General features: G+C 38.4%; 1 protein-coding gene across 2 annotated transcripts in view; it reads right to left on the bottom strand.

Annotated features, from left to right (window-relative positions):
• The window catches only part of Prp8 (pre-mRNA processing factor 8), a 32,411-nt gene extending 21,288 nt beyond the window's left edge, over positions 1 to 11,123 (bottom strand). Inside the window, exons 1-12 of one of the 2 annotated variants that reach the window (XM_034975992.2) lie at positions 11,002 to 11,123; positions 9,953 to 10,150; positions 7,963 to 8,851; positions 7,034 to 7,284; positions 5,980 to 6,142; positions 5,500 to 5,717; positions 4,009 to 4,235; positions 3,040 to 3,184; positions 2,290 to 2,471; positions 1,612 to 1,818; positions 1,041 to 1,331; positions 516 to 708 (exon numbers count right to left, since the gene is read on the bottom strand). In XM_034975992.2, coding sequence (XP_034831883.1) covers positions 516 to 708; positions 1,041 to 1,331; positions 1,612 to 1,818; positions 2,290 to 2,471; positions 3,040 to 3,184; positions 4,009 to 4,235; positions 5,500 to 5,717; positions 5,980 to 6,142; positions 7,034 to 7,284; positions 7,963 to 8,851; positions 9,953 to 10,139 — 2,953 coding nt within the window. In that variant the 5' untranslated portion in view covers positions 10,140 to 10,150; positions 11,002 to 11,123. Of the gene's footprint in view, positions 1 to 515; positions 709 to 1,040; positions 1,332 to 1,611; positions 1,819 to 2,289; positions 2,472 to 2,498; positions 2,681 to 3,039; positions 3,185 to 4,008; positions 4,236 to 5,499; positions 5,718 to 5,979; positions 6,143 to 7,033; positions 7,285 to 7,962; positions 8,852 to 9,952; positions 10,151 to 11,001 lie in introns of both variants that reach the window. The other variant, XM_034975991.2, reaches the window with a different exon arrangement.
• Positions 11,124 to 13,401: the final 2,278 nt, after the last annotated feature.

Below are 13,401 nucleotides of genomic sequence, written 5' to 3' on the forward strand. Positions count from 1 at the left end.
ATTTTCAGATGTTCCACCTCGTTCCTATCTCGTATGTGTCTCAAAGTTAATGGTACGGTGACTTTTTTTCTCATTTTACTCCCTGACTGCAGAACCCAAAAATGTTGTGTCCCTAAAAAGCTTCGCTTTGAAAATTATAAAAGAAAGAAAACCGCAGAACACAGTCAGAAAAGAAAAAAATCATACCACATAAATAGCCGGAAAAGAAAGAAAAAAATATAAAGGCTGTCTGGTAGAGATCGATTTAGCGGATAAGACCGCCTTTCCACGCTGCAGCTATTAGACTAAGATCCTAAATGCCTTGTATGTTTTTCGATATTTTACTTGTGTGTACAATAAAATGTAAATAAAATAAAATAATAAGAATAATAAGTCTACCAATCCACACCAAAACCCTTCTCACTCTGAGAGGAGACTCACTCCGTGTTCTGTAGTGAGTCGGCGATGGGTTGCTCATGATGATGATGATGATGATGATGACGATGATGATGAAATAAAATAAAAATATTACATACCTTGACACCACTTATACACCAGCAATGGAGACGGCTCGGTGTCGGCAGGCTTCACCCAGGGTGGTAGTAAACGCCGCTTGTCTGCTTCATACCACAGATACTGGTCGAGGTAGGCGTCTGTTATCTTCTCGAGCGGTTCCACGTCGTACACTGGCACCAGATGGGAGTATAGGTCCATGAATTCAATACCCACCTGTAATCATGAAAAAGTGATTCAAATTTTACTGGAATTTATATATGAAAGTTGTAAAAAACGTCATGTAAATTAAATGTTAATTTTTCTCTCGGTAGTGTGAGTCTATCTTCGACCACCATTAGAAAATGGTAATTTTTTTTAATTTATAGACTAGCATTTGGCTGCAATCAGACCTGCTGGCAAGTGATGATGCAGCCTAAGATGGAGCGCGCTTATCTAGAAGACGCCAATTCACTCTTGATTTGAAGGTACCCATATTAAAATTGGAGGGAAAAAATGCTACATGCTAGCCTACATTCTTGGACAAAAAGTTTTCATATAACACATACCTCTCGGAAAGTCCTCTGTGTGAGCAAATGACGCTTGATCCTCGACAAGGCCTCGTGGGGATTATCATAGGCCTGCTCAATGAGGCCCAACTCCTCTCTCTGGCTTTGGTTAAGCCTGGACTTGACGCTGTAGGCCTCTTTCAATCGCTCCAAGGCCAGGATAAGGAGCTTGGTGTCGTGCTTGTACGAGAGAGGCGGGAATGGAATGGGTGCGAAACGACGCGATTCCAGCCAGTGGACGGTCGTCGTGTAGATTGCGACGGCTTCCTCGGGCGAGATGTATGGACCGTCCTATAGAAATATTTAAAAAATAACTATCTAAAAGTATAAGTGTAGAACAAGCAGAAAATATTTTCATCGTAATTCTGGTTTTGGATTTCTCTATCAAGGTTTAAATCATAATCAGAAACAAAATTCTTTTCTAAAAACATATTTCAAAACTTTATGTAATGCCATTTAAAAATAAATAAATAAATTGCAGTTTCAAATTGAAGTCAGGAAGGTAAATCAGGGTTGAAAAAAGTTTTATTAAACAAAATCTTTGATATTTGGCGGATAAAAATATTCTCACCTTGAGATAGTTATGCTGTCTCTCTTGCTCAGCCTTCAAGTAGAGCCTAGTGAGACGCCCCAGGTTCTTCTTGCACACGGTCTTGTCGACAGTGGCGCCGCGGCGGATCCTCTCGCGGTTGTAATGCGCGGTGTTCGTCCACCAATCCGCTTTCATTTTCACGTATCGGAGAATCATGTTCTCGATTGGCGTCGGGAGCCCTGGTACCTAAAGAGAAAATTCAATAAGTACTTTTTTGTAAATAGACTAGCTCTTGGCTGCAATCAGACTTTCTGGCAAGTGATGATGCAGCCTAAGATGGAGCGCTCTTGCCTAGAAGATGCCTGTTCACTCCTTACTTGAAGGTACTATTAAAAATACGCCGAAAATCTATATCGGATAAATTGGGAGTAATTGCTCAAGTTACTATTGAATTTAGACAAAATAAAAGTGCTAATGGGTCATTTTTCAGTAACACACTTTTCGATGCAAGAAATCTAACTTTCGCTTTCATAAACCTAACAATATCCCTGAATAATAAAAGTTAGTCCTTCTTCACTAATTCTAGGTCTACCTTGCATTATCCATCTTATCATTTGGTACAATAACACTGGAATTCATAGAAAAGATATGGCGATTCGACGCACTGTTCTGTCACAGTTTTTGCGACCCCTATGTCCAATAGGACTAATTACTAACCTTCCAAGGTATGTTCGCTTTCCAGCAGCGCCAGGCTTCGGACAGATGTTGCAGGATGGTCCGCGCCTTGTTCTGCTTGATGCCCTCCGGCATCATGTCCACTATGTCGTGCATCACTGACGCTCGCAACTCAAGGTCAAAGTGAGATTCGACGCGCTGTTTCGTCACAGTTTTTGCGACCCCTATGTCCAATAGGACTAATTACTAACCTTCCAAGGTATGTTCGCTTTCCAGCAGCGCCAGGCTTCGGACAGATGTTGCAGGATGGTCCGCGCCTTGTTCTGCTTGATGCCCTCCGGCATCATGTCCACTATGTCGTGCATCACTGACGCTCGCAACTCGAGGTCGAAGTGAGATTCGACGCGCTGTTTCGTCACAGTTTTTGCGACTCCTGTTTGTCAAACAACACCAAGTTTATTTTTCAAATTAAATTGCTAAATTATTTGAATATTTTAGATAAATTTTGCTACCAAGCAATGATAGATATGATGAACCTCTTAAGAAATAAGGCAGGTGTGAATTATTGTTTCCATATTTTAAAGCAAGATTACATTGCATCTTGATTGGGTTCGTAAAGAAGACTTGTATGTCTCAATGAAATTCATTTCTTACAATTTTGTCTTCCATTATTACTTCTTATAGATTCTAAGCTAAGTAAGAAAAGACTTGCCTTTAACCAAATGGCCCTGCTGCATGAGTTTTTTTGGAAACAAACACATGCAGTAGACTGGAGCAACTGAGTTAAATTACCTTTGGAATGTCTTCCTTCAAACTGCCTGGAAAGCAGGTTTCCAAGCCATCTCTCGAGTAGTGGCGTGATTCCGCGCATGAAGAAAAGCCACACACGCCATCCTGGGGCCCAGAAGCCGCAGCCTGGGCCTTTTGATACAGGACCCTGAGAAAAAGTTACCGAGTTAAAACTTGTAAGTTGATACAAAGATGTTTACCACCACTAAAACGTGATGTATCTCGCGGCCCTGACAATGTTAGAGAGGTAACATTGATGTCTTACATTTTAGGATGTATTCACACCAACCGCGCGGCAATTTTTTATTCTAGAGAGCGAAACGCTTGACTAGTCGGTGAAGACGTGTCTTGTTCAAGCGAATTCGGAAATCTTATTATTTATTCATTTTTTTATTACATAGTAAACGCTGTTTAAGGTATTTTTACAGAGATAACTTGATAAAGTAACAAAAAGCCAATTGTTTGCGCGTAGAAGTTTTAAATGAGATATTGTATACTGATCCAAGAAACTTTTAATTCGTTTATACATAAAAGGCAAAACAATGGTAACAGTAGTAAATCGGATTTGTATGTAAAGAAGTTACGTTTTGACGTTTTTTAAAAACAACGACAGATCGCGAAATACGTGGACCAATTGGCTTAGCCCACGCCCGTGTTACGCGTTTCGTTGTAAAAACCACTATACAATACATATACAAAACCAATATATCTTTATAAGGACGAAGTATTTAGTGTCCTAAATTAATTTCTAATTTGCTTAAATTATTTGGTCTCTTCAAACGTACTGTTATAAATTTATAATTAATAACTATTTAACTAATCTGTTAAACAAAATTGTAATCCTATTTGGCCTTTTTTTCAGTCTGATATTATGTAAAATATATTGTCTGTATCGCTGTTGATTACTAATAAATGAATAAAATAAAAAATAAAAAATATATAAATGAAAGAGGAGGACGAAAATTCACTTACCGTATTGAACCTATAGTAAATCAGATGTTTCAAGTCCTTGCACATTCTGATCTGCCGCATGAGCTTGTACTTGTATCTGTACATGCCAGTTAGCTGGCCGACGTGCGCGAAGATGTATTGCAGACCATCGGCCAGTTGGAACGAGTCCACGTTGTTCAGGCGGTACTGGACGTGCGAGTCCACTATCAGTTTGGTCAAGCGGAGGATCTCACGGCACAAGTGGAACGCTGTAATAAAAAGAAGCAGTGAGGTGGGATTCTTTCTTCTTTCTTCGCTCTGGGCTGGTTTCCGCACTTAAACGTTTCCGTCTGTTGTGCGTGCATCGCCCCTCCCCACCGAAGTCTTCACTCCAGCCATCCAAACTCGCTCCAGAAGCCAAATAGACCGCCCAGGTTACCGAGGTGGGATGCTACAGAAGCAGTTACTTATGCTTTGTATAATATGTACGAGCTAACTGTGGACCGGAAGTCTATACGTCACAATGCGGGCGAGCGAGATAGATACGAGAGACCGTAGATAGAGTAATAAAGCTAGATAAAGGAACGTTTGCTTTCTCATTCACACTAAAAAGAGAGCACAGATAAAGTTACTAATGTGATAAACAGAGACGCAGCTAATCTATTTTTTGTCCCTTATCGTGTAACCGATTTCTTTTAAGAATACATACAAGGAATACAACTTTAGTTGCAAAACAAACTAAGAATTCGTGGCGTCATTGTATTTCTCATTAGTTATTTACTTGTTTTCACATAAAAAACGTTTAATACAAATATTGTTGATTGGTTAATACAAATATTGACTATAATTTGTCGTGTTATTCATCGTTACATCGTGCTATCGCTATCTCGTACGCGGTTACACAGTACTTTAATCTAGCTTTTTTACTCAATCTACGCGAGAGACGTAGTGAGAAAGCGAGAGGAGCCTATTTAATTGGTTGCACAATTAAGTACAGATTATATAAATAAGATCTTGTACTTTGTCTTGTTGACTCATAATATGGGCAACAATACGCGCTGCCCATTAAATGAGATTCGTTCGCGCGTTCATTGCCGCAATGCACCTTTGGAGTTAGGTCCCAATCTAAGATGCTTGTTATAAAATTTTGCACCAATAACGTATTATATTAGGTCTGAACTCCTTTTTTCGAAGGGAAAATCTTTCAAGTAAAAAACAGACACAAGAGTCTACCAAAGCACAGTAGCTGGCAAGAAATACTATACATCAACCTTTGGAATGAGATTTCGGCTGTGTATCTCTGCCACTCATACCTATGTGACGTTTTGTCAGTCTCAACGACAGAGACAACGCTCTACGAAACCGCTATCTCTTTTTAAAGGTCGGTGTACAATATTTTCTGCCGGGTACTTAAATAATAAAAAATTGCTGATTGTGGGGTTCGTTGCTAGACATCTATATAATCAAACTTTGAATTTTGTGAAAATTTCTTCCAGAGCATTTATTATAAACTATTTTCTATGTTTTACTTACCATTACCGAACCGGGACTTCTTTCTCTCTTTAGTTGTGAGAGTCTTGACAGGTTTCAAGTTGAAGTTATAGTCCAAATGCAGGTAGTTCAGATTCTTCCTGTGGATGAGCAGGTTGAGCATGTTGTACCCTTGCCTGCACACCTGCAGACCAGCTTCCACCCAATCCAGGGTTGTGGTTTGGAAGAACTTCGTAGATTTGAACGAACGGAAGAGATACCTGAGGGATAAAGATACATTAAGGTGAGCAAGATTCAAGGTGGACACCTATTACTGTGTTTGTAATGAGTTGATGGAATCATAAGCGATCGATCAATCAGTAGGTCAATTTCGTAAAACCTGCATCAATCACTATTACAATCTCAATTGTTGTGATTGGCTGAATTTGTGCGATTTTTGTTGGAACAATGCATTGTAGCCAATAGTGAGCGAGCGTCAACCAATCAGAGGTTATTCAGAAGTTATCAGAGTTATTGTCTTACCTCTTCTTCTGTGGTTTGGGCGGCCGATGCTTGAGCGCGTTGAGCACGTAATACTTGAGCAGCTTCTGGTACGACACGCGCACTTTGACGGGCTGGCCGGGCGGGCAGTGCTCTTTGTACCACGTCTTTACTAGCGGCACGTCGATGGCTCGGCGCGTGCGGCCTATGAGAATACGATTTCACTATTATTCTGTTGAATTTTGTAAAAGCATACTTGTATCAGTTAAAACTATCAGGCCTAGTACGACAATGTTGCTAGACTACTATTTGTTAGGTAAAAAATCCGGTCAAGTGCGAGTTGGATCCGCACACCAAGGTCCCTGCAACTGGGAAGTTATTTTGTTGTTCAAATTATCTCTAATTGCAAATGCAAGTTTCTAATATCAAGAGAGTTTTCATTTATTTGCAGGTGTCAAAATGTAAGGCATAAATAGTCGTATTTTTTATTAACTTATTTAGGGCTGCAGACCTAAGTATGAGATATTATTTTCAACTTGATACCTCCCACACCAGGGTTGTTGCGGATGCCAATATTTTGACATCCGCGGATGCGGATACGGATGTCTGAATTAATGCGAATGTCCCGCATTTACGGATGTGGATGCGAATATCTAACCCCCCTGTTGGGTAACATTGGTCAGTTAGCGAACGAAGATATCAACTAGCAAAAGCCAGGCACGCGCCACTCTGGCCCCGCCCACTTTCTTTGCAGATCATTACTTGTTACAAATATGAATTCGCCTCCATAAAAGCTCCGCATCAATTTATACGGATGCGGATGTCTGAATTAATGGAGATGTTCCGCATTTGCAGACGCGGATATCAGTAACACCCCTGCTCCACACATAAGAATGGCATTTAAAGAAAGACTAACTGTATAGACTAAAAAGTTTTGTGTTAAGATACTTTTTCAAATAATCTCAAACTGCACCATAAATAGTCTGATTCAGCTGCTTAGGGGTCTTGTTTTTTTATAGAGATTGCTATTTATACAAACCAAAATATAAATTGTACATAAAAACAGTAATTATTAGTACTAACTACAAAATATTACCTGATCTCATATTAAACGGTCGTGGAGCCCACAACAGTGCAATCCCATTGGCGGTATTGTCCGTATACAAAGCAGTCTCTTGCAGGAACGGAGACACTTCTTCGGGAAGTAAGAAATCTTCCTCTTCTGGTACCGGGTCCAGAGATTTCACTGTGTGTCTATGGGATATTGGGTTGATGAGCGGGTCAAAGTAGAATGCTGGTAAGTCAGGGTCTTCTGTTTTGATGTATACCACATTTGGAGTGTGATACCTGTTGAAAAACACATCCTTGAAGTTGTGAGAAAAATTGTACCAAGTAATGTTGTACAGGGCTGGGTATTTCAAAGTAAAAAGAGGGATATGGATGGATAAATAAAGTTTTGTTTTTCAGATGTTTCCAATTTTTTACAATGTTTTTTTAGATATAGAATTATTATAGTTCTGAAAGGTTTTAGTTCTGAAAAAGGTCTTATCATAATTCTTTAAACATGCTCAAATATGACAAATTGGCTATGATTCTGATCTGTGGAAGTACCATGATTTCTGTATGTATTAACATGGACCTATAATACTGTACTAATATATTTAAAGCCTTAGTACACTTACAGATTCAATTGAGGTTGGTAAATAGTTAACATCTTTATGGCATAGAGCCATCCTATAATAGCATATACATAATAGCCTTGATAGCTCAACAGTTAAAGAAGCTGACTGAAAACCGGAAGGTCGCCCAAATCCCACCCGTTGCACTATTGTCCCTACCCACCTATACGCTAGCACAAGCTTCACGCTTAGTTGGAGGGGAAAGGGGAATATTAGTCAGCAATTAACTTGGCTAATATTCTTACAAAAAAAAAACTGATTGACAGTCAATGCAACAGTGTACTAAAAGCATAACTATTTTTACATTACTGAAAACATAAACTTAAACAGCATTAAAATAACTTACCAAGATAGTTGAACAAAATGTGGCAAGTTGTTGTACAGGTATGGAAAAGCGATCCTGTACTCTGTCCTGATTGGCTGACGAATGATAATCTTATTGATGTCATTAAATTCATTCCAATCTTCATCGCCAGCTGAATTATCCTTCACCAGTGGCTCAAACTTTGGACCACCAGGTATTGCCATGTTAAGAGCTTTGGCAGTGAAAAAACTCTTCGAATCGAAGAGATAGAAATAATTATCATCGACCAGATCTGTGAGCAATTGATTTGCAAGTCGGTACAGTGTTGCCATTTGGGGTAAAGTCAAGTTCCATTTTCTGTAGGTCGACCCATTTACATGTCTCGTGTTTAATAGCGGTTTGTGGTCGTAGAACCATGAGGCAACCGCTGCGTCTTCATCTGGGTCCATTTCTATTTGAATTGGCTCTAACGGTTCAACGTCTAGGATGTTATCAGCGTAATCTAACGGTGGTTCCTCATCGTCGAATGGAGGGAAGCGCATACGTTTGAAATGACGTCGATCGCGTTTTTCCCTTCTCATCATAATCCACATAGTACCCCACTGTGCTATGTATACCGGCTCAATGACCCATGGGATTTCATTCACGAAAGTTATTGCACCCGTAATATGGTAAAGGACTTGTACATCCCTAATCTGTTCCCAAGGCATAGGCATGTTTTCTAATAGCTTCATAACAGCATGGGGCATGTATTTCAGGGCTCCGAGGTATACTCTTTTGTCATGCCTGTATTTACGGCTGGTCATGTCACCGTGGTCGCGAATAATTTTGCGAATATGCTCGGGTGGCATGTCTTCTTTTTGAGCGTCCACGAAACCGAATTTTCGCTTTTCGGCAAAACGCTTTGACTGCAGTTGGAGCCATTTTTGAGCTGTTGTGAAAAATTGGACATTGAAAGTGAAAGTAAAGTAAAATATTCTTTATTGTACACCAAAACCAAAACAATAGAAATATAAGAAAGAAAGAAAGAAAAGACGTTTATTTACATAACTGTGCCACACATCACATCTTAAAACTAAGATGTTCTTATAACAAAGATGTTTGCTAGTACAATAGGCGGCCTTATCGCTAAAATAGCGATTTCTTCCAGGCAACCTTAGGGTAGAGGATATTATAAAAATTAAAGAAAGTGGAAGGGGTGTACTAATTAAATAAAATGAATACACATAATATTTATGTGTTACTTTATGTATTTACTAGTTATCATACATTTTTTTACAGAGGTAAATAGCTTTATACATTTACAGGTTATATTTAAGTTAGATAATGTTATGAATTATATATTTGATGTGATATTTCATCATCAAGTATATTGTCCAACAACAGACAATTTATTCAAAATATTTGCGAAATTTGAAAGAATGCAGTTGGTGCAGTAAACAAACTTATTTAAAACATGTTGTAAATGAAATTATGTATGCAGCGAGCAGCATTTTTCAATTGTACTAAAATGGAAAAATTATATCTTTTACTGCATTTGGTTTTTTCAATTTAACCCTGTGAAATATTTCAGTCACATACATTAAAATGCTGAAAATTGGGCCTCAGGGTAGTTAACAATATAAAATTTATTAATTGTAATTAGACACCTAAATTAGCTTAGGCCAGTTAGGAGACTAATCTATTCATAAGGAGAAACTGACTGACACAGCAATATACAGCTCAAACCTGTTTCTCAATTGGGGGATTCTTTAATAAAGAGATCTCTATAACATAGACATAATTTTTTTTAGATGTAGATAAGATTAGATTTTTTTCAGAGATTAGATCAATAGACAAGGGAGAGACAGAGAAGGGATTATACTCGACAAATGAATACAACTGGCAAAAGTGAAAAGAACACCCTTAATTATTTTGCTTAATATGGATTAGTCATTTGGGTATGTAGGTGCTAGGACTGTAAGCATTAAGGGTCAGGCATAATCTTACTGTCTGTAGTTAGACTATGGTAAGGTAATATAATGAATCTTACCTTTATCTTTGATCTTTTCCTCCGATATATGATGTGGTTTGGGAGGCTGAGCCGGCGGCACAGGGGGCGCCGCGGCCGTGGCGGCGGCGTGCGCCTGCAAAGCCGCCTGTTGCGCCGCCGCCAGCTGCTGCTGAGCCATCATGGTGGCCCAGGGGTTGGGCCCCAAGAGGTACGGCGGCAGCGACATGGCTGCGGCTTCTTAGAAGATAAAAAATTGTAAGCACAAAGCTTTAGTTAAAGATTATTTTTATTAAATAAACTTTGAAGAGTACTTACTTTTGAATCGTTAACTAAACATCCCCGTATAGATTATTTGTAAAAGCCCCTTACAAAATGTTAGATTTAAAAAAAAACTAAACATCCCACTGGTTCGGAATATTCTTCAAAGATTCGATTTACAATAACATGCTGCTGAGTTGGTGGTTATAATACAAAGAATACTAGGCTGAGTTTGTTGTGGGCTTCTTTTCAGAGCAGTGCATTTGGGACCTTTGTAGATTTAGTTTTAGGCATGCGTCCAATATATCAAAACCAAACTAATATTATCTTGGTAGGCTTCATCCACTCATTCAAATTGGCTCAACATGCTATGTTGGGTCTCTCAGAGAAACTAGTAACGCCCAGACAAGTAACTGACAGAAAGTACCTATACAACAGAAGCTGAAATGGCAGCGAGCACTGGGCGGGTCTGTATGTCTGTCAAAGAACCGATTCTTGGGCAGCGTTGATGGAGTGTGGAGCGCATACCGGCAAACGCCTAACCTTACCTTATGAATACCAAGGTAATGGAAAATGGTTGGATGAGATGCGGAGGACAGTGTAATGGTCCTACGCCTACGTCTAGCCTTAGCATGAGACTCAAGGTAGATGATTGAGGAATGAGGACTGATATACAATAAGCTAAAGAGCTTAAAATACAGTCTACACCGATTATTAACGATCTATTTTAACACGTGGATTTTTAAACTGTATAAAACTGTAACAATAGGCTAAAACAAACAGGACACCGGTAACCAAATTATGCACTCTTATACATAAAAATTACTCACTTTTGTCTCTTTCCGCCTACTTAACTATATAACTAACACAATTGTTGAAATACATTGGAATAATTAGAGAAATAATCGTTGCAAATAGAAAACGCAATATTTCACGCAGCGGCCATTTGCATCGTGAATCGATTTTCGATTATCGTGCCTAGAGATGTTTCTTAGAACTGTTTTCGATAAAAACGTCGATAAAATCACAATCAATAGTGTAACGTGTGAAATACTCTTTCAACTCTTTTCTCAGTGAGTAGAACATAGGAAAATAAGATAGGAGGTCAAATTTCTGACAATACTTTTAAGTTTTAATCTTGTTTTTATACACGTTTAATGTTATATAGTGCACTGTGCACGTCAAGCAAATAGTTAGTCATTTCTGCACTTAGCCGTGAGCGGCGAGAGTTTGCGGCGTCGCAATAGCATTTTTTAGATGTCAGTGGGACGTTAAATGTACGGAGTACACCAGCCGGTGCACTGGCCGCACCCCGCGTTCACCATTTGCATAAGTTTGAGTGCTACATCCATACACTGTACACGAGCGCACTGTGTAAACCTGCGCAAGCTCGCACTCGCATTGTAGGTCAGAGATGACTATTTAATTGCTGGTAACCATACCTAATTATTAGGAAGTAAAGGGCATAATGAGGGCCATGTGACGGTTGCAGCAACAGGGAAAATCAGTGGTAGGTATGCGTAGTTAAGCAATATTGATCTACGTTGGTAACTGGGCGGGTAACAGTTAACAAACATAGGTAACCCAAATTTGGCCTTTTCGTTTTCTCCGTGACTTGGAGAGCAAATTATGCCGTCAATTCCGGTTAATATCGCTAGTATTTGTTTTTAATTAAACCTAGAATTGAAATCCGATAATTTAATACGTACTAATAAGTCGTATGATAAACATTTTTAACGCTATGACATTTAATGTAAGGGGTTAAGAGCTCAGTAATGATGAAAACGGTTCAACCTCATCCTGCATCCTTTTCGATAGAGTAAAAATATAAATAGAAAGCGTCAGCATTTCTAGGCACAGCAGTTTTACCTACAATTTAACATGTTGGTCAGTTACATTGATAACACACTATACAGGGTGGCCAGCGATGTGACGTCTAAAGACTAAATTTGAATACCTTATATTAAGGGGTATCCAAAACACCCCCAGGCCCCAGATATGTTCAGCGATTTTATGTAGTTTAGGAGATATGAATTTTTTATTGATTTTTTCATAATTTTCATCCATCAGTGGTTTTTTTTTCTGTAGAACGTTTTTGGGAAGTTTTTTTATGTGGTAATTAGTAACCATAACTATTGTCTAAAAAATTACGATTTACCTAGGCATTATGGAACATGACTAAAATTTTATCCAAAGTTCAAAATTATTGTTCAAGCGCAGTAGTCACAAAACTTCAAGACTTGAAAAAAATTAAATAGGTAATTTTTAAATTAAATTTAATTAAATTAATTAAACAACATAAAAAACTTTCCTAAAACCTAGTTCCTAAACTACTGACAATCGCTGAACATAATATATGGGGGTGATTTGGTTACCCCTTAATATAAGGTATTCAAATTTTTCTTTTAAACGTCACATCCCTGGCCACCCTGTATAACAGAGTGTCAATTAGTTTCTCTTTTATACAGCTCAGAAGTTTTTTTTCTTTCATCGTTTAAATAATAACTCGATTGAGATTTCGGTAATTTGAAATCGATTATTACCATTGTTGAAACTAGCACAACGCACATCCCTAAATTCTATATTTTTTTTATAAACTTATCTTCAGACTCGAGTCTTTTTGATTTACTTGAGTTTTAAAGGCCTTCTACACGATCGGAGCCAACACTAAGTCAGTCCAATCCAAACACACGACATCCAATTTGTTCCGATCGTGTAATCGCCTTTTTACTAAGCGATAGGTAAACAAGTTTCATTATTCAGTAATTCATAAGCTATTTTTTTGCGTTTTTGAATAATGAAAGCTCAGAACAGCTCAGAATAAGGACTGTATGAAAGCATGAAAGCTGAGTGGCTGAGAATATTCAGAGTTCAGAGCTTTGATGGCATGGAGCAAAGAGTATATAATCAGCATGGAGCTTTGCCTAAATTCATGGTACGTAGTGGGACAGTTTCATTAATTTTCACTACCTACCTAATCAATCAAGAGCATGAGGGGGTTTTTACCAACTTTTATGAAATCAAAGTTTTGTGCGTGAAAACTGATAATAGTCTGTATACTCAAGGTAGTTGGGTAAAGTTTGAGTTTGGGTGGGCCCTTGCCTTTTAATTTAATATTTCTCGAAACTTTTTAAGGTAAGTTACTACCACAGACGTTACTAACTACTAATAAAAGTATAATAAAAATAAAAGTGGTTAGTAGGTACACTTTTAATCAAAACGGAAACCTA

Source organism: Maniola hyperantus, chromosome 15 (genome assembly GCF_902806685.2).
Source record: "Maniola hyperantus chromosome 15, iAphHyp1.2, whole genome shotgun sequence".
Classification (NCBI taxonomy): Eukaryota; Metazoa; Arthropoda; class Insecta; order Lepidoptera; family Nymphalidae; genus Maniola; species Maniola hyperantus.